This window comes from Natrix helvetica (assembly GCF_964273705.1).
Source record: "Natrix helvetica genome assembly, chromosome: 7".
Lineage (NCBI taxonomy): Eukaryota > Metazoa > Chordata > Lepidosauria > Squamata > Natricidae > Natrix > Natrix helvetica.
This window is the reverse complement of record NC_138558.1, coordinates 66293105-66316097: the sequence shown is the minus strand read 5'-3', so window position 1 is coordinate 66316097 and position 22993 is coordinate 66293105. Positions and strand designations below refer to the sequence as shown.

Here is a 22993-nt window from a genome sequence, read left to right as displayed (position 1 = left end):
TCCCCAGCCAGCAGAGCTGGCTGGGGAATTCTGGGAGTTGAAGTCCACAAGTCTTAAAGTTGCCAAGTTTGGACACCCCTGCCCTATAGCATTTAACTCTAGCATTTATTTATAGCATTTAGCTCTAATTGAAAGAAGCTATATTGTTTTTAAACTGAACTTTAGCAGAAGTATGTATGTTTGAAATAGCAATTTTCTTCTAGCAGTCGATCGCCTTCATTTTGGCATAAGACTAGGGCAGTGATGGCGAACCTTTTCGGCACCAAGCAGCCAAACCGGAAAGTGCGCACATGTGCATGCGCCTCAGCACCAGAAACCCCAAGACCAAATGGTCAGTGCACATCCTGGTCTTTGGGTTTCCGGCATGCGCATGCACGCCAGCCAACTAGTCTGGAGTTGTAGAAACCCAAAGACCAGCTGGCCTGTGCATGTATGCCTGCTTTTGGCTGTTTTTCAGGCTGTTTATGGCCTGAAAAATGCCCCCCAAATGGCCTGAAAAACAGCCCAGGAAACAGCCTGGTTTTTGGCTGGTTCTGGCTCCGTTTTCTGGCCGTTTTCCGCGCTCCAGTGCCTGCAAAGACCGGCTGTGCATGTGCATGCTGGAAACCCGAAGAGCAGCTGGCAATGACACGCATGCGCACAGAGAGGGCTCTGCGTGCCACCTCTGGCACACCAGGTTTGCCCTCATGGGACTAGGGCATGTTTTCATGCTTGTGTCCACATTCATACATGGATTTTGAGAACTGCTCTGAAAAAAGTCAAAAAGAACAAAAAAACGGAATAAAACTTAGTACTTTCTTTTGGAAAATACCATTAAAAGAAATTGTCCTTGTTACTTTGATTTCTTTGTATAGCATTTCTTAGTACTGTTCGACAACAGTAACAGACATCGAGAGTTTCTACAAAGCAACACAGAAAAAAGTAGAAATCTGGAAATGGATGTATCAAATATATTAAAGTGTTGCAAATAGCTGATCAAAAGCAGGCAGGATGCAAAAACTGAGCTCTGCTGACCAGCTAGAAACCTTGAACAGATAATCCTCAATTTACAACTTTACAACTTTAATTGAATCAACTTTCATTATGGTTATAAAGGCTTTGCGGTTGTAAGTTGAGGCATTATGTGAAGGGATTTGAAATAGCTTTTTTTCTTCTTATGATAGTTAAATGAACGCAATAGTAATGAAGTAAATCCATTTTCTCTCGTGTTTTTATTTTTTATTAGTTTATAGCAGGGGTGTCCAAAGTTGGCAACTTTAAGACTTGTGGACTTCAACTCCCAGAATTCCCCAGCCAGCAGAGCAGAGCTGGCTGGGGAATTCTGGGAGTTGAAGTCCACAAGTCTTAAAGTTGCCAACTTTCGACACCCCTGCTTAATAGTATAAAGGACAAAAATACAAAAACAAGTAGTAGGAAAAACAGGGGAGGGAAAAGGGAAGGGCAAAGTGCAGAAAAGAAGGGGAAAAGAAAGAAAAGGCGTTGACTTCTGTCCTTTTTCTCAAATAAATATTTTGTTGCCAGAAACCAGAAATAAATGGTGGTAACTGCCCCCCCCCCAAATCATAGTCATGTGACCACAGGGCACACTGCAAATGGCTATAAAGTTGAGCCAGTTGGCAAATGCCCAAAATGTCCTCACATGATGGCACATAAGACAGTGTATGGCGGTTGTAACTATGGGTTGTAGCTATGAGTAGGGTCAGTAGTCCCAGAAGAATATTTATAGCTCAGGGATTGAATGGTGAGGTCCTTGGGGTGCTCTGCATGAGAAAAGTTCTCTTGCACACATTTCATATCCAACTATTAGGTAATACCCATGCTAGAAGGAGTTTGCTCCTTGTTTACTTGTAGGTGGGTTTTCCTGTCAGGGTTGGTGGGGGTAATTCCTTGAGTAAATTGGTGTTTACTGAGTTGGTAGTCCCTTAATTGGGGTATCATTTACTGCTCAGTGTTAATCTCCGCCAGTGGTGAAATTCAGATTTTTTTTACTACTGGTTCTGTGGGCGTGGATACTGCAAAATCTCCATTCCCACCCCACTCTGGGGCCAGCCAGAGGTAATATTTGCCGGTTCTCCGAACTACTCAAAATTTCTGCTACCAGTTCTCCAGAACCTATCAGAACCTGCTGGATTTCACCCCTGATCTCCGCTGAGTGTTGATTGTTGGTTGGGAGGTGTTGTGGTATTTTGATGGTCACTTCTGAATGTTATGTAGATGTCATTTATTTCTGTGTGCCTGTTTATGACTGATATGTCTGAGGGCCAAGCTTCCAGGAATTCTCTAACATTTTTGGAGTTAAGTTGGCCTCGGAGGCTCACTGTTGAAACAATGGTTCAATTTGTCCATGTGTTGTGCAAGTAAGGAGTTTTCATCGTGTTTCCTGATGGCTAGTTAGTGTTGATGGTTTTTCAATTACCATGAAATTGGTTTGGTTGACCAGAAATAAACCATAAGGATGGTAATGCCACAAAGCTCTTTATTTTATTTAACACTGTATTCATTTTTAAGATGTAGATTGAGTTCACATATGGTTCTAATTTAAAACATAAGGAGGTATGTTTGTTTTGGACTTAAATGTGTTACGCAAAAAAAAAAAAAAACCTATTGTGGTTTGTGTGCCATAGTTTGTCACAATACCACAATATATGACTCCGGCCTTTTCTGGCTTATTCAGAAGGCCAGAAAATTTTGCATTTGATCACACCCCAAAATTAACCTAATAAGTTTGTATCTGACTGGAAAATCATTATGGAAAATAATTCTTATATATTGTTTTGCTAATGCCTGCTGACTCAATCACGTATAATTTCAGTTTTACATATAATATGCTTGGCATTCCTTTGAATCACATGCATGGGCAATTAATTAAACAACAGATAATAATCATCTATAATTCATTACCGTTATATGAAGTTGCAGGTTTTTAAAAAATATTTCCAGCTTTACTCATAATGACATGAAATTGACCCCCCCAAATCTTGTCACATTGTTGAGTACAAGAATAAACTTCTTACTTAACTCTCTTAGAATAGAATAGCAGAGTTGGAAGGGACGTTGCAAGTCTTCTAGTCCAACCCCCTGCTTAGGCAGGAAACCCTACACCACTTCAGACAAATGGTTATCCAACATCATCCAACTTCTGGAGGCAAGTTGTTCCACTGATTAATTGTTCTAACGGTCAGGAAGTTTCTCCTCAGTTCTAAGTTGCTTCTCTCCTTGCTTAGTTTCCACCCACTGCTTCTTGTTCTACCCTCAGGTGCCTTGGAGAATAGTTTGACTCCCTCTTCTTTGTGGCAACCTCTGAGATATTGGAACAATGCTATCATGTCTCCCCTAGTCCTTCTTTTCATTACATTAGACATACCCAGTTCCTGCAACCGTTCTTCATATGTTTTAGTCTCCAGTCTCCTAATCATCTTTGTTGCCCTTCTCTGCACTCTTTCTAGAGTCTCCACATCTTTTCTACATCGTGGCGACCAAAACTGGATGCAGTATTCCCAGTGTGGCCTTACCAAGGCATTTATAAAGTGGGATTAACACTTCACAGGATGTTGATTCTATCCCTCTGTTGATGCAGCCTAGAACTGTGTTGGCTTTTTTGGCAGCTGCTGCACACTGCTGGCTCATATTTAAATGGTTGTTCACTAGGACTCCAAGATCCCTCTCACTATTATTGAGCAAGGTACCACCTATACTATACCTGCGTATTTCATTTTCTTGCCTAAATGTAGAAATGTAGAACCTTACTCTTTTCACCATTGAATTTCATTTTATACTAAGATTACTATAGCTACTAGGAGTAGCTACTAAGACTACTACTATAGATATTCAGGGTGGTCCATAAATAATGCATTTATAGTAAATGATTATTTTGTTCTTGGTTGAAAGGCCTAGCTACTTTGAGAATAGTTATCTTCTTTTGGCACAAAACTAAACAAAATAATAGACCTCATGGCAATATTTTTTTTCCATTGAGAACATTTCTATATTCTTTTGCTCCAACTGGGATCAAAGAAGTCCTAGGGGAAAGTTTATCCAGTTTTGCTCTTGAACTTCTATAGTGGATATTGTTTTGATTAAACCAAGTTATGGACTCAGACTGTGTCAAACAGTTTCCTTCTGCAGACTTTATTTTTCGTGTACGAAAAGTATTAGGCTCTTGTATTTTGTTTTTTTTAATTTTCTTTCTTCCAACAAGACAGACATCTGGTGGAAATGTATTCACTGCAGTGATTCAAATATGAAGAGACATACATAAAGTACACTGCAAAATATATTCCTTAAGTAACATTATCACATTAAAACAATTCATAAACGGATGTGATAGCATACATTGAATATGATCCCATCATTCATTATATTATTTATGGAACGGGTTTTAGGTGGTTACCTTTAGTAATTCAAATTACAGCTGTTGAGTTTTATTACTTTAATGTTTCCTTGTGTCTATAAGGGCTAATTTCCAATATTATAGCTAAAAGTACATTAAATAACTTCTCCCTTATTTAAGGAAGAAGCAATGACAGACCTGCAAATTTGTGGTACATTAAACGGTATCTTATTCTGCATCTATTCTGCAGTGTACTCTTTAATACATTGTGGACTCCTTGACTCATGCTATCTTGATCTACTTGGCAGAGTTATAAAATATAGTAGCATTATTGTTTTTAACAAACTAACTGAAATGTTTATGCAAATAAAGATTTTCTCCAATCCAGGCTGTAGGGCAGGGCTGTCAAAGTCCCAATACGTCACGTGACGCGGCTATGAGGAGGACCTGTAAGGTAACTGTTGCAGCAGGAGTAGAATAACAGTTAGAAAGGACCGTGGATAGATAGAATTCTTTATTGGCTATGTGTGATTGGACACACAAGGAATTTGCCACGCCCACAGGCATGCAAGCGTGTCTCCCGCATACACCCTGCGCAAGCAGGGCAGGCACCCGGACACCAGCTGGCTAGCAGGAGGTGTGCGCACTTGCAGGGTGGAGCTGAGCTGGGTGATGGCTCGCGAGCCCTATAACGTCCTCTTGAGGGAAGAAGTTGAAACAGTTTATGTTATACCATATTTTTCGGAGTATAAGACACGCCGTTTTCCCTCAAAAAAGAGGCTGAAAATCTGGGTGCGTCTTATTCACTGAATACAGCATTTTTTGCCTCCCGAAACCCCGTCCCCTTCACCAAAATGGCCGTGCATAGCCTTTAGGAGGCTTTCAGAGAGCTCCTGGGTGCTGGGGGGGGGGGACGGACAGAAATGAGCGAAAAATGGGCTGTTTTTTTGCTCAATTTTGCCCTCCCCCCAGCGTCGAGGAGCACTCTATAAGCCTCCTAAAGGCTATGCATGCCCTTTTTTTTTGACAAGAAACGGGCCCTTTTGTGAAAAACGGGTCGTTTTTTGCTTGTTTTTAGGAGCCCCCACCCCCCGAGGAGCACTCTACAAGCCTCCTAAAGGCCCTTTAAAAAAAAGGGGCCATTTTTGCGAAAAATGGACCGTTTTTGGGAGGTCTGCAGAGTACAAAGAACTTTTTTTTTAATTTGCCTCTTCAAAACCTTGGTGCTTCTTATACTCCGAAAAATGTGGTATTTCTTGGCACTTGGTTTTCCCTTATTTTCTCACCATATCATTGCATTTTGTTGGATAGAGCCTAGTATTCAAATCTGTCAACATCCTTCTGGAACTTGAGCCTATCTTTTAAAGTGTTGCCTATTCCCCCAGCTTGGTGTCATTTGCAAATGTGATGAATTCCCCTTTTGTCCCCTTATCTAGTGGTTGTCTGTATGTGTCCTGGGTCCACAAGATGGGTATACAGTTTTCCAAAAGCTATACAAGGAAAAATCTCCCGAATTTAGATTCTCACCTTCTATAATCCAAACGCTTTGCATTCCTTGACCTTCTAGCTTTTCTGGATGAAGGATCCTAAGTAAATTTATTAGAAATATATTATTACACAGAATATTATATGATTTGGAATACATTCCATGAATGGATCGAAGCAAGAGGTAGGAATTAGAGAAAAGTAAGATCATAAATGTTAGCAAGGTAAATAATCACAATTACAATAATCAACCAAAATGTAAATATTTTAATGTAAGAAGAAACTTAGCTATAAGATTTTTGGTAATAATATTACTATCGTTACTATATCATTATTATTGTTATTAGCTTGTATGTCAATGTTTAACACCACTATTAATTTTGGGTCTTTTTTATTTATAAATGGTATACTCTGACAATGCATTGTTTTTCAAAAAAAAATGTTTGTGAATGAAATTTATTTTTTTTAAAAAGAAATATATTATTAAGCAATGAGTGGAGGAAGGTTTATAGAACAAGGTGCAGTCCCTGAATTTAAACTTTAAAGCATGTTAGACATAAAATATTAAACATTAATATTAACATTTAAATAAACGTTATTCATGTGTTAATGCAAAACAATCATAAAGCAGTCTGTTCAAAAAACTACATGCAAACTTGTGAATAAATGGAGGGATATGAGGAAGAGGACTAGATATAAACATTGGTAGTTTCTTTAAAACATCTCACTCTAAATAAGGTTTAAAAAGAACTCTTGCAAGTGTTGGAAGAAATGTCCCTCTGGGTTCAGTTCCAACTGGGGAAGAAGACACTGGATTCATGGAGGCTGCTTGGAAAGATGGTTTAATGGTGGACAGGATCACATGCCTTGGAGCTCCTGGGTAAAAAGGGCCGAGATGCTGAGAGTCCCTGGGTTTTATGCCCTCTCTCGGCTTTGAGCTTCCTGGGGCACAGGAAGAGTATCCCGATTGGTTGCTGTCAGAGGTCATAGCTAGCTTTGTAGGTGGTCTATGTGATAGGTTTGGTTGAAACCTGGTGGGTGGTGCAATGAAGGGCAATGAAATGGCTCTGCCTGAAGGGGATGGATCTTTGTTATGTAGAATAGACTGGCTCAGGGCTTAATGGCCCATTGACAAAGGTTGCGGGGGTGGGGGATATTAAGAGTGAGTCTCTTTCCTGCCCAAACACATGTTTCTCCATTTTACATCCAGGGAAATCTAATATTCTGCCTTTTTAATATTTCTTAGTATATTTCATTTTTCTAGCAGAGCGGGGGGGGGGGGGGGGGGCTAACTTCCTTCACAAGTATCAAATGTTTCTAGTTAAACTAAAATCACAATCTTTTTATAGCTTACTTAGGACAATTAAATTTAACAGGACTTTATTTTCTGGGTGAAAATTGATAGAACTGTACAAGAAAATTATTATTTTTTGTTGGATTTTGAACTAGATTTCCCACTACAAGGGGAAAGGGGAGTATTCCCCTTTCTGGGGGAAAGGATAGCATCATAGTTAAGAGGGCTGCTTCATATATTTTGAACTGCCTAGTTTAGAATAGAATAACAGTTGGAAGGGACCTTGGAGGTCTTCTAGTCCAACCCCCTGCATAGGCAGGAAACCCTATACCATTTCAGACAGATGTTTATCCAACATCTTGAAAATTCCCAGTGTTGGAGCATTCACAACTTCTGGAGGCAAGTTGTTCCACTGATTAATTGTTCTGTCAGGAAATTTCTCCTCAGTTCTAAGTTGCTTCCCTCCTTGATTAGTTTCCACCCATTGCTTCTTGTCCTGATCTCAAGTGCTTTGGAGAATAGCTTGACTCCCTCTTCTTTGTGGCAGCCCCTGAGATATTGGAAGACTGCTATCATGTCTCCCCTAGTCCTTCTTTTCATTAAACTAGCCATGCCCAGTTCCTGCAACTGTTCCTCAAATGTTTTAGCCTCCAGTCCCCTAATCATCTTCATTGCTCTTCTCTACACTTTTAGTAGGCCCTTGTGACTTTTAGTAGACCCTTGCTCTTAGTATCTATCACAAATATGTTCTTATTTTGCAGGTTTGTGCATAAACATCAACTACAGCCAATGTGAAATGCTGCCATATAACCAGACTACTCTAAGATCAGTTCTTTCCATTGTGAGAAGCATTGAAATGGAAAAATTTCTCAAGTTCTTTGGTTATCTCAAACGCCTCGGCTGTTATCAACACATTATGCTGTTTGGATGTAGCCTTGCTCTTCCTCAGTGCATCAGCGATGGTGTCAACAGGTATTTGGGAAGCAAAGCTAGTTAGCGATTAAAGATTAATGATGGCAGTGGAGTAAGTGTTAAGTTTTACAACCTCACAGGAAACTCACAGCTAAGACTGTTTATACCATATACTGTTTATACCAGAAGATTATCAGAAAAAAAATAGCAGCAAGGAGTATATATAATATGTCTATTTGTTTTTTTAAAAAACTATTTATAGTATGGTACTAGTGGGACGTGGTGGCTCAGTGGCTAAGATGCCGAGGTTGTCGATCAGAAAGGTCAGCAATTCGACAGTTCAAATTCCTAGGGTTGCATAACGGCGTGAGCATAACGGCGTAACTTGTCCCAGCTTCTGCCAACCTAGCAGTTCGAAAGCACGTAAAAATGCAAGTAGAAAAAATAGGAACCACCTTTAGTGGGAAGGTAACAGCGTTCCGTGTGCCTTCGGCATTTAGTCATGCTGGCCACATGACCACAGAGACATCTTCGGACAGCGCTGGCTCTTTGGCTTAGAAACAGAGATGAGCACCACCCCCTAGAGTTGGGAACGACTAGCACATATGTGCGAGGGGAATCTTTACCTTTACCTTTAGTATTGTACTACCCTGAATAAAGCAAGTTTGTTGACTAATCTTATTAGGGATTACGGGTTATGATTTTGGCACAGATGTTTCTAATCCCCATTTAATTTGAAGGCAGAATGAATAACGTGGCATTTTGAAAAAGGCTATTGAAATCTTTGTCTTCAGTTTCAGTGTATTATATGCTATCTGAATTAGCTGTTTTATAGTGGGATGGAATTATTGCACCTTTAATAAGCTACACTTCAGAGTGTTCACATTCTTACATTAGTGCTAATCGCAGGATTACTTAGCCTGCCAAGTTCAGGAAACAAATTCAGAATAAAAAATAAATACAAGCCCACATACTGCAGAATTGATAGGCAATTTCTATCATTGTCCTAGTGTGGTCCAAGTACCATGTTTCCCCGAAAATAAGACCTTCCTGGATAATAAGCCCAATCAGACTTTTGAGCGCATGTGCTAAAATAAAGCCCTCCCGGAAAATATTGCAACACAGCAGCAGCCATGAGGTGACCACGCTCGCCGCCTCCAGCACCTCAAAAATAATAACACCTCCCCGAATACCAGGCCAAGCGCTTATTTCAGGGGTCAAAAGAAAATAAGTCCCTGTCTTATTTTCGGGGAAACACGGTAGTGGCAAAGCATAAGGCATTATCAGTCTCCAACAGGGAGAGAAGGGTTCTGGGAATGCAGAGAATGCTTGCAGAAGGCAAGAAAGTACCTGAAATTGGACTGTTATGGAAACTGTTTTAGTGCAGCTCCAAAAAAACATTCAGGTAGTTCTCGACTTGGAACAGTTCATTTAGTTACTGTTCAAAGTTACAATGGCACTGAAAAAAGTGACTTAAGACAGTTTGTCACAGTTCAACTTTTGCAGCATCCCCATAGCTTTTTGATCAAAATTTAGATGCTTGGCAACGGGTTCTTATTTATGACCATTGTTGTGTCCCAAGGTCATGTGATCACTTTTTGTGACCTGACAAGCAAAGGCAATAGGGCAGCGGTGTCCAAACTTGGCAACTTTAAGACTTGTGGACTTCAACTCCCAGAATTCCAAACTCCCAGAAGTTTGGACACCCCTGCAATAGGGAAACCAGATTCACTTAACAACTGCTAACTTATCAACAGCAGTGCTCCACTTAACCACTTTGGCAAGAAAGGTCATAAAATGGGGCAAAACTCACTTAACCAATGCTTCACTTAACAACAGAAATTTGGGGCTCCATTGTGGCCATAAATTGAGGACTACCTGTACTTGCTTGTATGCAACACAGTTGGCACCGATTCACAAATAATGTCTTTATACCGAAGGGGAATAGTAATAAGGATACAAACTTGTTGGTAGAAACATTTGTTTTCTGTAACACACAAATATTATGCCTTGTATTTGTAATGTATATGCTTGCATGCTGTAAGTGCCTTTTGTTTCCTGCAACTGACTTCCTGTGGCACTGCTATTAGGGTCTGTAAAGAGCTGTAAAACTGACACCTTTGATATGTCCCCCCTTCTGCCTAAGAACGTATCTCACCTTTGATCTGTGCCCTTCACAACAGGGGGCCCAATGGCCAATCGTGGGACAGGAAAGTTGATAAGGCTAGTGATTATGTTTCTAACTGTATAAAAAGGAGCTACACCTTCTCTGAAGGGTAGTTCTTCCCTGCGTATCCTTGGGGTATGTTGGGAACAACTGACCATCATGTCATTAAACTTTGATCAAAGATTAAACACTGATTGTTATTCAAGCCTCTGTTTAAGTCTTATGTTTGGCTCATTGTGACTTGTGTTCTCAAACTTCTATGGGTCTCAATATATTCTCAAACCTTACAATACAATTATTTGTTTTTATATGATTACTTAATAGAAAGTTCCGCAGTGCAATCCCCCTGATTGCACAGAGAAGTTAAGTACAATTCTGCATTTACAGGACTACCTTGGTACCCAGCCACTTTGAAACCCATTGAATTTGGCACTCAATGTATCTCCAGACAAAAATTTTGTCTTGGTATTCGTCCTTTGTTTGGTACTGAACACACAAGCTAAAACATCTCCGTGTTAGCTGCCTTGTGACTCACTACATTATTCCTTATGGGAAAAATTTTGTTTGGTACTCAGTGTTTTTGGTATTCATTGCGCCTCCCAGAACCAATGAATGACGAGTACCAAGGCACCACTGTATTTGGATATTATCCAAAGTTGTGCATCTGAATTCACTGGAGCTAACCTCCCGGGGTATAGATGTGGGGTTGCTGCATATTTGTCATGCAGAGACTCTGTGTGTGTGTGTGTGTGTGTGTGTGTGTGTGTGTAAATTGTGACTTCTTGTTGCTCTGTCTTGGGATGATATCCTCCCAGAACACCAATTCTTGTCTCTCATAGCAGCCTTTGTGTTTCAGGCTCACTGATGTGGGTGTAAGTCAGTCATCAGCCATTAAACATGTTCATTTAGATCAGGGGTGTCAAACCCGTCGGCTGGATGCGTCATGCCCTGGCCACGCCTACCCCCGGTTTAGTGAAGGGGGGGAGTCGCAATACGTCACGTGACGACATGGGTTTGGCACCTCTGATTTAAATAAAGACAGAAGTGACAGAGTTAAAACTCTGAGTCCCAACATTCCACATCTGCAGCTGTGAAAATTAAGGGCAGGTGGGAGAAAGTGAGAAAACACACTCCCCCCTCCCCCTCTCTCCCCCACTCTCTCTTTCTGTGTCTATGAAGTTTAAGCTCCACAAGCCTCACCTCATCTTAAACATCAGCAAAAAGTATCTCTCTAATTGAGGAGAGCCAGAGGGGGCTGCTACTGACAGAACAATCGCTTAAATATGAAGTGACAACTGAGGAAAAGATGATGTAGCAGCAGTAACAGCATCTCTTCCCTTCCTTTGTTTTCTGTCCCTTCCTCCCCTATGGCTCCTATCGGGGCTGCAAAGCATTGTATTTAAGATTGAAGGAATGGAGCAAAGGAAAAGCTGCAGTTGATGTCCCATCTCTCCCTTCACAATTTGTATGCTCCAGTACAGAAATCAGGAAAGTTCAGCTTTCCTTACTGGCCAGACAAAGTTAATTCTTTTATAAATACAGTATCCTATTTTTTAAAATGAATTTCATTATTCAAAGACGTGTGGAGTGTACTGTACTCTTCAGGTAGCAGAATGTAAGTTAGAAAAATGAAACATTGGAGATTAAGCAAATGTGACCTGAACATTTTTTTCCTTCTAAATCTCTTGTGCAAAAGCTGCGGTATTTTATAACTTGAAAAAAAAGAAGCTAGTTGATAAATACTTTATGTCTGATTTGATATTATTGGTTACCTGCTAATTGACTGCATTATTCAGAATGAGAATAGTTAACAATGATGGATAGAATTGAATGTTAGAATTGAATATATCACAGACAATTTACACCCATTCTTCCATCTCATAACTTTGATATTTTGGGTTTATGCTTTCCAGCACAAATGAACAAGGATTTTGCTAAGTCTTCCATGTATTAAGACTTATATTTATTATTGTTTTAATACAGGGGAGTCAAACCCAGATCCGGCCAGTGGGCCTGGAGTTTGACACCCCTGTTTTAGCATTTACAAAATTAGGCTAGAATCATTTCAAACGGAGATCAAGCAATGAAGCAGAACTATGATCAGCATTGACGGTAGGGAGTTTCCTTAGCACGGTGTTCTACAGATGTTTTGGGGCCAACTTCCAAAATTCCTAACAACAGTCAAAGGCAGCTATAATTCTAGGAATTAAAATCATATTTCTCATACATATGGAGCATATTATACTGGGAAAGATTGATAGGCATATGAAAAATCGTAAGAACATCTGCTTAAAAGAACAGATTTTTCTTAAATGATATATTGACCACACTCCAAAAAATTATGCTTAACCACCATCTCAATAACTACCAACATGTAACAAGTCTACATGCTCAGAATTAATCAAAGGATTACTCTTTTATTTCAGTAATGAAATACAAAATAATAAAAACGCAATGTTGTAAAATAAAGGAGACTCCCCACCGCTTGTTCCTATGGAATATCAGAACCATGATTTTAATGTTATCAAGAAATGGTGTTGAAGTGACAAGTGAGGACCACATCAAGAATGAAGTTATTAAAAGCTTCTTAAAGTGCCTGGGAATTAGGATATGTGTCAGATAAAGAGTAGAAGTTGAGTGATAAGGGCTGCTATCAAGGAAGCATTATATGTGAAATGGAGAACTGGTTGACAGATACAGGAGCCTGCGGGGAAAAATATTGCTTCTAACTATAATTGTCAAGAATTAATTAACATACACATAAGGGGACAAAACAAAACATACATTAGTATGAGTAATTTAATTCTCTAAAGGTTTATTATGTTATTACTGGTGTGTTTCTTGTAGAAATAAGGTAATTTTCTCTTTGATGGAGTTTATGGACACATGAAGCAACAGTTGGAAGAGATGTTTCCATTGCCATCTTCCATTGCCATGGTAGTCTAATCTACAATCCTGATACTCTCTTGAGAATTTCAATCTAGGTATTGCTGTTGGATATCCTGAAAGATACCATGAAAATGAGGAGTTCTGGTCTACTACTCCTTGGACAGTGCAACTAATCTGGTTGATTTCATACTGGGCACTGTAGTTCTCATTCTGTCCAGTGTACATACCAGTGGTGGGTTCCTGCCGGATCGCACCGGATCGCGCGCTCCCTTTTGGCGCTAAACCCGGAAGTACGGTCTTGCCCCGCCCCTGGCAACGGGACGACGCTTGCCTGCGCTCCACCAGCTCGGCTGGGAACGGAGACGTTTCCTCAGCGGAGCGGAGCACCTGAAAGGGACGCAGGCTCAGCCTGCCAGGCTGCCACCACTCCACTGAAGACATTGCTGAGCAGAGAAACGTCTCCGTTCCCAGCCGAGCTGGTGGAGCGCAGGCAAGCGTCGTCGCGTCGCCAGGGGCGGGGCAAGACCGTACTTCCGGGTTTAGCGCCAAAAGGGAGCGCGCGATCCGGTGCGATCCGGCAGGAACCCACCACTGGTACATACTCAGCTGAGTATCTGATTCCTAGCTGATCTAGCAAACTCTTGGGTTAACTCTTAGTTAGGAATAGATGGAGAATCGTCTGAGAAAACAGGAGGGGTCAACCTATTCTTATGGGTGGGATTCTACCAGTTTGGGCGAACTGGTAGCTCTGACGATCAGCTGGGAGCGAAGTGGTTCTCCCCAACAATCAGATGGACCCGCCCGCCTGCGCTATTTTTCTATCTTCTCAGCAGAGCAGATTGCCGCTCGAATCACTTGTGTTACACCTCCGAAGAGACCCGGAAGTAAAGATTTCTTATAACTGTGCACATGCGTGCGAAGTGTGCATGTGTGTGCAAATTGCACAATCACCGAACCGGTTGTTAAATTGGGAGAATCCCACAACTGCCTATTCTCCAGAGCACTGGTAGGCAAGGGATGGAAAGGAATGATCAAGGAGAGAACCAAGAGGAATTTAGAAGAAATTTCTTGACAGGTAGAACAATTAATTCGTGTGGGGGTCCCCAAACTTGGCAACTTTAAGACTTGTGAACTTCAACTCCCAGAATTCTCCAGCCAGCCAACTCCAGAGAATTCTGGGAGTTGAAGTCCACAGGTCTTAAAGTTGCCAAGTTTGAAGACCTCTGAATTAGTGGAACGACTTTCCTACTGAAGATGTAGGTGCTCCAACACTGGAGGTTTTTAAGAAGAGATTGGAGAACCATTTGTCTGAAATGTTACATGGTTTCCTGCTTGAGCAAGGGGTTGTTCTGAAAGATCTCCAAAATCCCTTTCAAGTCTCCTATTCTATTATCTATGGACAAAGAACTCAGAGCCAGAGAAGATATTTACAAGCTTATTTCCATAATGCAGCAAAAAAAGATTTATATGGCTATATATATGCTAGAGCTGACTAAGGGTCCCCCCTCGCCTTTTTATTCCCATATTCAGATATGCACCTTTAAATCCTTAAAAATCATGGCAGACCCTTGCAACTCTTACTTCCTGGTCTGTAAAGCCTTCTCTAGGAAAACAGCAACATCACTTAGATTTATATACCGCTTCAAAGTACTTTACAACCCTCTCTAAGCGGTTTACAGAGTCAGCATATTTCCCCCCAACAATCTGGGTCCTCATTTTACCCACCTCTTAAGGATTGTAGACTGAGTCAACCTTGAGCCTGGTGAGATTCGATCTGCCAAACTGCTGGCAGCCAGTGATCAGCAGAAGTAGCCTGCAGTACTGCTCTCTAACCACTGCGCCACCGTTGCTCATAAGGTAGAAAATACATATTTCTCCATTCCCAGACCAGATTTCTTGTAGGCGACTGCCATTTTCACATTCAATAGACTACGACAACCCTTGGCCTACGACTACAGTTGAGACCAAAATTTCTGTTGCTAAGTGAGACATTTGTCAAGTGAATTTTGCCCCATGTTACAACCTATTTAGTCACAACTGTTAAGTGAAGCACTTAAATTAGCAACTTGGTGTTAAGGGAATTTGGCTTCTCCATTTGTAGAAAAGATGTGGAGACTCTAGAAAAAGTGCAGAGAAGAGCAACAAAGATGATTAGGGGACTGGAGACTAAAACATATGAAGAACGGTTGCAGGAATTGGGTATGTCTAGTTGAATGAAAAGGACTAGGGAGACATGATAACAGTGTTCCAATATCTCAGGAGTTGCCACAAAGAAGAGAGAGTCAAACTATTCTCCAAGGCACCTGAGGGCAGAACAAGAAGCAATCGGTGGAAACTAATCAAGGAGAGAAGCAACTTAGAACTGAGGAGAAATTTCCTGACAGTTAGAACAATTAATCAGTGGAACAGAAGTTGCCTCCAGAAGTTGTGAATGCTTCAACACTGGAAGTCTTTAAGAAGATGCTGGATAGCCATCTGTCTGAAACAGTATAGGGTTTCCTGCCTAGGCAAGGGGTTGGACTAGAAGACCTCCAAGGTCCCTTCCAACTCTGCTATTGTATTGAATTGTATTTACTGATCACATGACCCCGGGACACTACAACCGTCGTAAATATGAATCAGTTGCCAAGCGTCTGAATTTTGATTATGGGGATGCTGTAGTGCTTGTAAGTGTGGAAAATGGACACAAGTTTTTGCTGTTGTAACTTCAAACAATCACTAAATGAACTTTGGTAAATCAAGGACTAGCTGTAATAAGCTTCAATTTTGTAGGATCATTATGAAGCAATGCTCTCAGGTTGCGTGAATTGGGAGAATGGCTGAGAGTAACCCAACATCCTTAGGATTATATTTCTATATCACCAGCTGCCGATTCCGGCTCCTGTTACCTTGCATTTGCCTATCATTGTGATGGCACAATTCCTCTACATAAAGGCAGTTGACCCCCCAAAATAAAAACTCTTCTTTCAGATATCTTTGTCTCCCTCAAAAGCAAAATCACTGTGGGAAACGCTTTTCTATGGATCATGTTCTAAATTTTGAAGCAGTATTGTAACATTTGGGACAGATGACTGTTTCAGAAAATGCTTGTTTCTGGGGGGGGGGAGGGAAAGCAGCATTATTTGACATGATGATGGAATTTGTCTTTTGCCTTGAAGCCAAAACAGCAAGCAACAAAATGGAGTTGTGTTTTTCTTCAGTTTCGTGCGAATGATCTTCTGACAGGAAATTGAAGAGAAAAAAAACTTTGTTCCAACCGGAACTGGCAGAAACCAAGCAACACAGGACTTTTAACAGCTGATTTTATGTTTACTTAATTTGCTATTTTAAGATTGTTGGAATACAAAGATCATACTGTACAATCCTATTCCATATCTTAAGGCAGTACCTTTTCAATGTGTATGTTTCAATGCCATGTTTATGTTTAAAATGTCAGTATTTTATTATGGTCTCATAATTTCTACATGGTTATTAAGTTGTTATGGGGTAGGAGGCACTAGGAGAGTTAAATACACTGAGCTCTTCAGCTGGAGGGCTGACAGTTTGGGTTCGAGATCTAAGCTCCACGCCAGGGACGTGCGGTCAGGGGAGGCAGGGGAGGCAGAGCCTCACTTCTCATCATGAAATAATAATATATAAAATAATAATATCCACGAGGGAGTTTCATATATATAAGAGGAAGAGGAGGAAAGAGGAGGAGCGTGCGCGGGGCGGTGCCAGCTGGGCAACCGGCAGAGGCAGGAGGGTTCTCGGAAGCGCCAATAACCTTCCTGCCTCCGCTGTACTTTGCGCGCTCCTCACGACTGCAATCGACGTCCAGAAGTGGCAGGGGCTTGATGACGTTGCCGCAGCTGCCATGTACGGACGGACAGAGGTAGCCAGAGTGGCGCCAAGGCAGTCCGGCAGACGAGCAACCGAGGATCAGGCTGCCTGATCCTCCATCGTTCGCTTGCTCACTCTTTCGTCCGCCCGGACCCCTCGGCGCCACTCTGGTTAACCTCTGTCCGGCCGCGCCCAGCAGCGACGTCGGCGACGTCATCAAGACAAAGTGGCTTGGAGGCGAAGTGCTTTTCAGTGCTTTTCTGTGCGTCTGGCGTTTAGGTAGATAGCCGGATGTCCTAAACGCCAGACGCACAGAAAAGCACTGAAAAGCAGCTGCTGTTGGGGATTGCGGAGCGCGAGCCGGCGGAGCGCGCTCAGGAAGGTGGGGAATGGGATCCAGCCACCTTCCTGAGCGCGCTCCACCGGCTCGCGCTCCGCGATCCCCAACAGCAGCTGCTTTTCAGTGCTTTTCTGTGCATCTGGCGTTTAGGTAGATAGCCGGATGTCCTAAACGCCAGACGCACAGAAAAGCACTGAAAAGCAGCTGCTGTTGGGGATCGCGGAGCGTGAGCCGGCGGAGCGCGCTCAGGAAGGCGGGGAATGGGATCACATGTGCTGGAGATTGAGGCAGCCTCAGCCTCCAGCACATGTGGTCCCATTCCCCGCCTTCCTGATGACGTCACCAGCCTCACCAGGCATAAACCTCACCGCACGTCACTGCTCCACGCAATAGGGTAAGTTCCCGCTCCTTGCTCCAACTTCTGCCCATCTAGTAGTTTGAAAGCATGCTAATGCGAGTAGATACATAGGTACTACTTTGGTGTGAAGGTAACAGCATTCCATGCACCATGGCATATAGTCAGGCCAGTCACATGACCATGGAAATGTCTTTGGACAACTGGTTCCTTCGGCTAAGAAATGGAGATGAGCACTGCCCTCTAGAGTTGGACACAGCTGGACAAAGGAAACATTTACCTTTATTAAGCTGGTTGTATAATTGATTGGTTATACTTTTACGTCTGAGTTTTTCCCTCACACTAGGGTTTCCCAAACTGTGAAGTGCACCTTCCTTGAAAAAGTACAGACAGAATCCAGGGGAGATGCGAAAAAACCTTTTAGTTGTACATTGTCATAATACTGTAAATCCACCTGTTCCAAAGTTTCATTGTATTGTTTTTTATTATTCACTAGCTGATAACAAGGCGTTGCCGGGTTATTTATTTATAGGGGGAAAATGTCTGGACCAAACGTAATTTCTAATGTTGGATTTTCCCCCTTCCTACCAGAGGGAGCCCCCTTCTGGAGTACTGTGCAGCCTTTACCATGGCAACTCCACTGCACTGTATACTAGAAGCCATTTTACGGCAGTACAGTAGAAGCCGTTTTAAGGCACAACAGGCTGTATCTTAACAAAACACCCCTGAGGGGTTTTAGGGGTGTCTTACTCCCACAGTATTTGTTTCCAGAGAGTAAGTTATCTGTGTACCAAGTTTGGTTGAAATTGCTTGAGACGTTCCAGAGTTATGCTAGAACACTTTGATGTTTGGATTTTTAGGGGAGTTGTATCTACAAAAGATTTTAATAACCCCTGCCTTAACATGTTCATTTTCATGTAGAGGAGAGTGAATCCGAGATGGGTCTTCAGATGTTGTCAGGTTACCTTCCTCACTGTCCTGGCCTCTCTCACAACCACACCTGGATGAGACAACCTCAATCCCATAATGTTGATTCCCTATTGAAGCATAATTGTATAGATAAGAATGTGTAAAAACTGACAAATATAGTAGTGACTAGCACCAGAGGGAGGGGACGGACCAATTTCAGGTCCATCTTTCCTGGGAAAGTTACTTGGTCACGCTCTCCCAGTGCCTCCTACCCCATAGAAGATATAATGGAGATTTATTTATTTATATCCTGCCTTTATTATTTTTATAGATAACTAAGGGTGGTGAATGTACCTGATGTCCCTTCCTTCTCCCATTTCCCCCCCCCCCCAACAACTGTGTGAGGCAGCTTGGGCTGAGAGAGAGGGATTGGCCCATAGCCATCTGGCTGTAACATGGGACTAGAACTCACCTTCTTGATTTCTTTTTTTTTTTTAAATAATTTTATTGGTTTTTGAACATTTATAGGGAAAGGTAAAAAGGGTACAAAGAAAATTTTGGCAGCTTCTGTGCTAGTGGTAGAAATCCCCCCAAATCTCACAATTTTTACAATGTTAAAAACAACGTATCAAAGATAAGCATAAACAGAACCTTGTTTTACATTATATCAACCATATGTTCAATCATCTCTTTCTTTGTCACTTTCTAGTATGTCAACAATTATCATAATATTTCAAATACATTTATTTTTGTGACCTGAGCCTTTTCGATATTGCTCCCTCCTCCCTGTCCCCAGATGGAGCCACAGCCCCCCCTCCTTCATATCTTGCACATTACTACCTTTTTTACCACCTCCCCTATTTTCGTCCTCTAGAAGAGAACTATGCTTTTTAATGAAGGCTTCAGCCTCCTCCACTGTATTAATTCTAATTCTGTTTCCCTCCCAAAAAATCAACATTTCCCCTGGCAATAACCATCTAAACCAAACTCCTTTATTGTATAATTTCTTTGATAAGGAGGAATACTTCCTCCTTTTTTCCCTTATTTTTGGGGGAATTTGCTTAAGGATGGTAATTTATTTATCTTTATATTTTAATGGTTCCTCCCTTTGGGCCCCTAGTACCTCATCCCTTGTGGTCCTCCTAAGAAACTTAACATGTACCTCCCTTGGAACATTGTGTGTTCTAGCATATGCTGAATTAATCCTGTAAGCCAGATTCATAACCCACCACAACTGTTCTTTATTTCTCTTAATATATTCTGCTAAAATTGTATTCATAATATCTTTAAGATCTTCATTTTCTGTCTCTGGTAGGTTCTGGAATCTGAGAAAAAAGGACATTCTTTCAAGTTCTATTTTTGCCATAAAATTTTCCAATTCTAAATTTCCCTTCCGGACTGCCTTAACCTCCTCCCCCAATCCAGCTGCCCCCTCCTCTAAAGCCCCAATTCTTTGTTTATTTTCTGTTAAATGTTGTTGTACAGCTCTGAGTTCATCTTTAAGATCTGTCACCTCTTTTTTCAACTCATTTTGATCCCTCATAATTTTCTGAAACATTTGGTTAACAGATAGTTCTTTTGAGCTCTCTCCAGTCCCTTCTTGTTGTAACAATGAAGTAATCTTCATCTGCTGCATGCTTGGACTGGAGGTGGCAGAGGCAGGAGCCGAGAATGACTTGCCCGTTGGAGGTTTTTGGGGCCCCATTTATCTGCGTTCAGAGGTAATAAGTCTTTTACAAAGAGAATGGCGTCAGTGGAGCGCGCAGCTGTGACAGTCGCAGGCGGCAGGCAAATCCAAAAGTAAAAAGTTAGTTCTCCTTCACAGTTCCAAGGCACGAAGGTACACCAGAAAGAGGAAAAGTCAAGTAGTCAGAATTAATGAGGAAGACCACGTAACGGGAGAGGTCCAGAGCGCCTTCAGAGGGGGTATTAAGACAATTACCAGAGGTTTTTTTCGAAGGTAGTTTCAAAAGGCAGGCTTCATTTATAGGTACAAAAACAAAGATGGAGGGTCGCCATCTTGGCTCCTCCTTTCGCAGGGAGAAGAACAAGGAGTTCCATAAAGTTTTTTTCCTTTTAAGAAAACAGCTCAGCACTCACCTCTTGCAGCTGTGATAGCAATCATTCTCAGATGGTTAGTACAAGTGGCAAGTCAGCCTTTATTCTCTCTCCATTCCAATAGAGAGAGAGATAGTTCAAATGCCGCTTTGTCCGAGGGGTGGTGGTAAAGAGAAAGAAACACCCCCCTCTAATCTTCCAGTTTCAAATGGATTGAACAAAAACTTACAATAGTCTGCTGCTTATCTGTTAATGATGATTAAGGAGATTAGGGCAGATCTCTCCCCACCGGCATTTCAGCCGCTCTTCTTTCGCTTAACTCTTTCCTCCCAGAGCCCATTCAGTGAAAGGGCAGACAGCCCGCAGCTGCCTCATGCCCCCCCCTCTGCTCCCCAGCTCCTGGGGTGAGGCTAAAAACACCCCCGCCGGCTGCCGCCGAGTCTGGGGGATTCCAGCAAGCCGCCCTGCTGCAGAAGACTCCTCCAGGGGCCCCTGTGCTCCTGAACGGAGTCCACCAGGGAGACGAGCAGCGGACAACACGTCCGTCACCTACAGGAACCGGAAGTGATCTGACAATCCTGATTTCTTTTGTCATAAATTTAATTTATTTATGTATTAATACTATAAGAAAGAGGAAGTGCTGACTGTTAGCCATGGTAAATATGTCTGAGATACTGCCAAATATTAACGCTGACCAACAATCTTAACTTGGACATGTTTGCCATATGATTGTTCTGACCTAGGCTTCCTTAACAAGCACAACAAACACAAAACCTCTTTTATTTACAGGACTGTGAATTCCTTTCATTCCCAGTCAGCAAGGCTTGGCAAACATTCTTTCAGAGGAATGTTTATCCACACGAACCTTATCTCGCTTGGCAAGCTGCCAGATAACTAGTTTCCAAATGCAGGGCAAGGAAACACTTGGCACAGAGTCTCTTAGAGTCACAAACAGCATTTTCCACTCTTGAAATGACCGAAGGAATGAATTGTTTCCTGCAAAAGTTCACTCCCCATTCGCTCCTCTTTTGTTTCCTAAGGGAGGGGCCAATCACCTCCAAGGTGTGGCTTTACTCCCAAGCCGACCCTGCTTTCTTAGTTGTTCTTGTCTTCTGGCAGCTCTGTGCATGCGCACACTGGGAACAGGCTCCAACTGTTCCTCTGCCTCACTGCTGTCTTCCTCCCTCTCTGCCTCCGACACAGAGCCTTCGTCTGAGCTTCCTTCAACCCCCAGCACTGGCCCATGTTCCAACCTCCTCACTGTCCGACTCTGCTGCCAGTTCCGCTGGCCGCTGGTGGGCCACAACACTCATCTAGCAAAGCACTATAGATAAGTGCCTTAGCATGAAAATATATTTTGTCTATTCGTGTGCTAATGGCAGGTTGTAATTTATAAGGAGAGATTAAATAATATTTTAACATTGGAACTTTCAACGTAATTTTATAAAGTGATGAATGGTTTTGTTTTGAAATTGTCAACATCTAAAAGGTTTGGACTGAAAAAAGGGGATTTATTGCTTGTCTCACACATGAGTTAAAAACTATTTTAATTCAACTTCATGCATTGTTGCTTGCTTGCCAATTCAAGCCTTGTTATCTCAGCCAATAGCAGCTTCACAGCCAATCATTCAGAAAACACCACTTCTGTTTATGAGTGAACTTTATTTTTGGATGGTAATGGAACTTAGACTTATTTGATATTTGCCAATATGTATTTTCATGGAGAGGGACGCAGTGTCTCAGTGGCTAAGACGCTGAGCTTGTCAATCAGAAGGTCGGCAATTCAGCTGTTCAAATCCCTAGCACCATGTAATGGAGTGAGCTCCCGTTACTTGTCCAGCTTCTGCCCACCTAGCAGTTCGAAAGCATGTAGAAATGCAAGTAGAAAAATAGGGACGACCTTTGGTGGGAAGATAACAGCGTTCCGTGTGCCTTCGGCATTTAGTCATGCCAGCCACATGACGACGGAGACGTTTTCGGACAGCGCTGGCTTTTCGGCTTTGAATCGGAGATGAGCACCACCCCCTAGAATCGCTTCTTAGCCACTGAGCCACCACGTCTCTCTTAATATCCTTGATTAGGGTATTGCTTCTTGTACAATTTTGTCTGGTGTTAATCCCTGCTTATCAGGGTATTGGCTGGTGGAGAGTATGTGTTCTGGTCTTTTTGTTTTCTTCTTAGCTTTTCAAAATTGCCTGATTTGAATAGTGTGTTAATACAGTTTATCTCTAAGATAATCTTGGATTTTGTTAAGCTTCCCTGATGCTGCAATTTGTATTCAGGCTTTGATTTGTTTGCCTTTATTGTTTTTAGTTGCCATTTTTAAACATTAATGCAGGAAGTCCTCAACTTATGAACATCATTGAACCCAACATTTCTGTTGTTAAGTGAGACATTTGTTAAGTGAGTTTTGCCCCATGTTACAACTTTTC

At 41.9% G+C, this 22993-nt stretch overlaps 1 protein-coding gene across 1 annotated transcript in view; it reads left to right on the top strand.

The window, feature by feature from the left end:
• CORIN (corin, serine peptidase) overlaps positions 1 to 22993 on the top strand; it is a 118052-nt gene that overhangs the window by 22441 nt on the left and 72618 nt on the right. The window contains exon 4 of the mRNA XM_081959718.1: positions 7871 to 8081. Within this exon, the coding sequence (XP_081815844.1) occupies positions 7871 to 8081 (211 nt within the window). The remainder of the gene's footprint in view (positions 1 to 7870; positions 8082 to 22993) is intronic.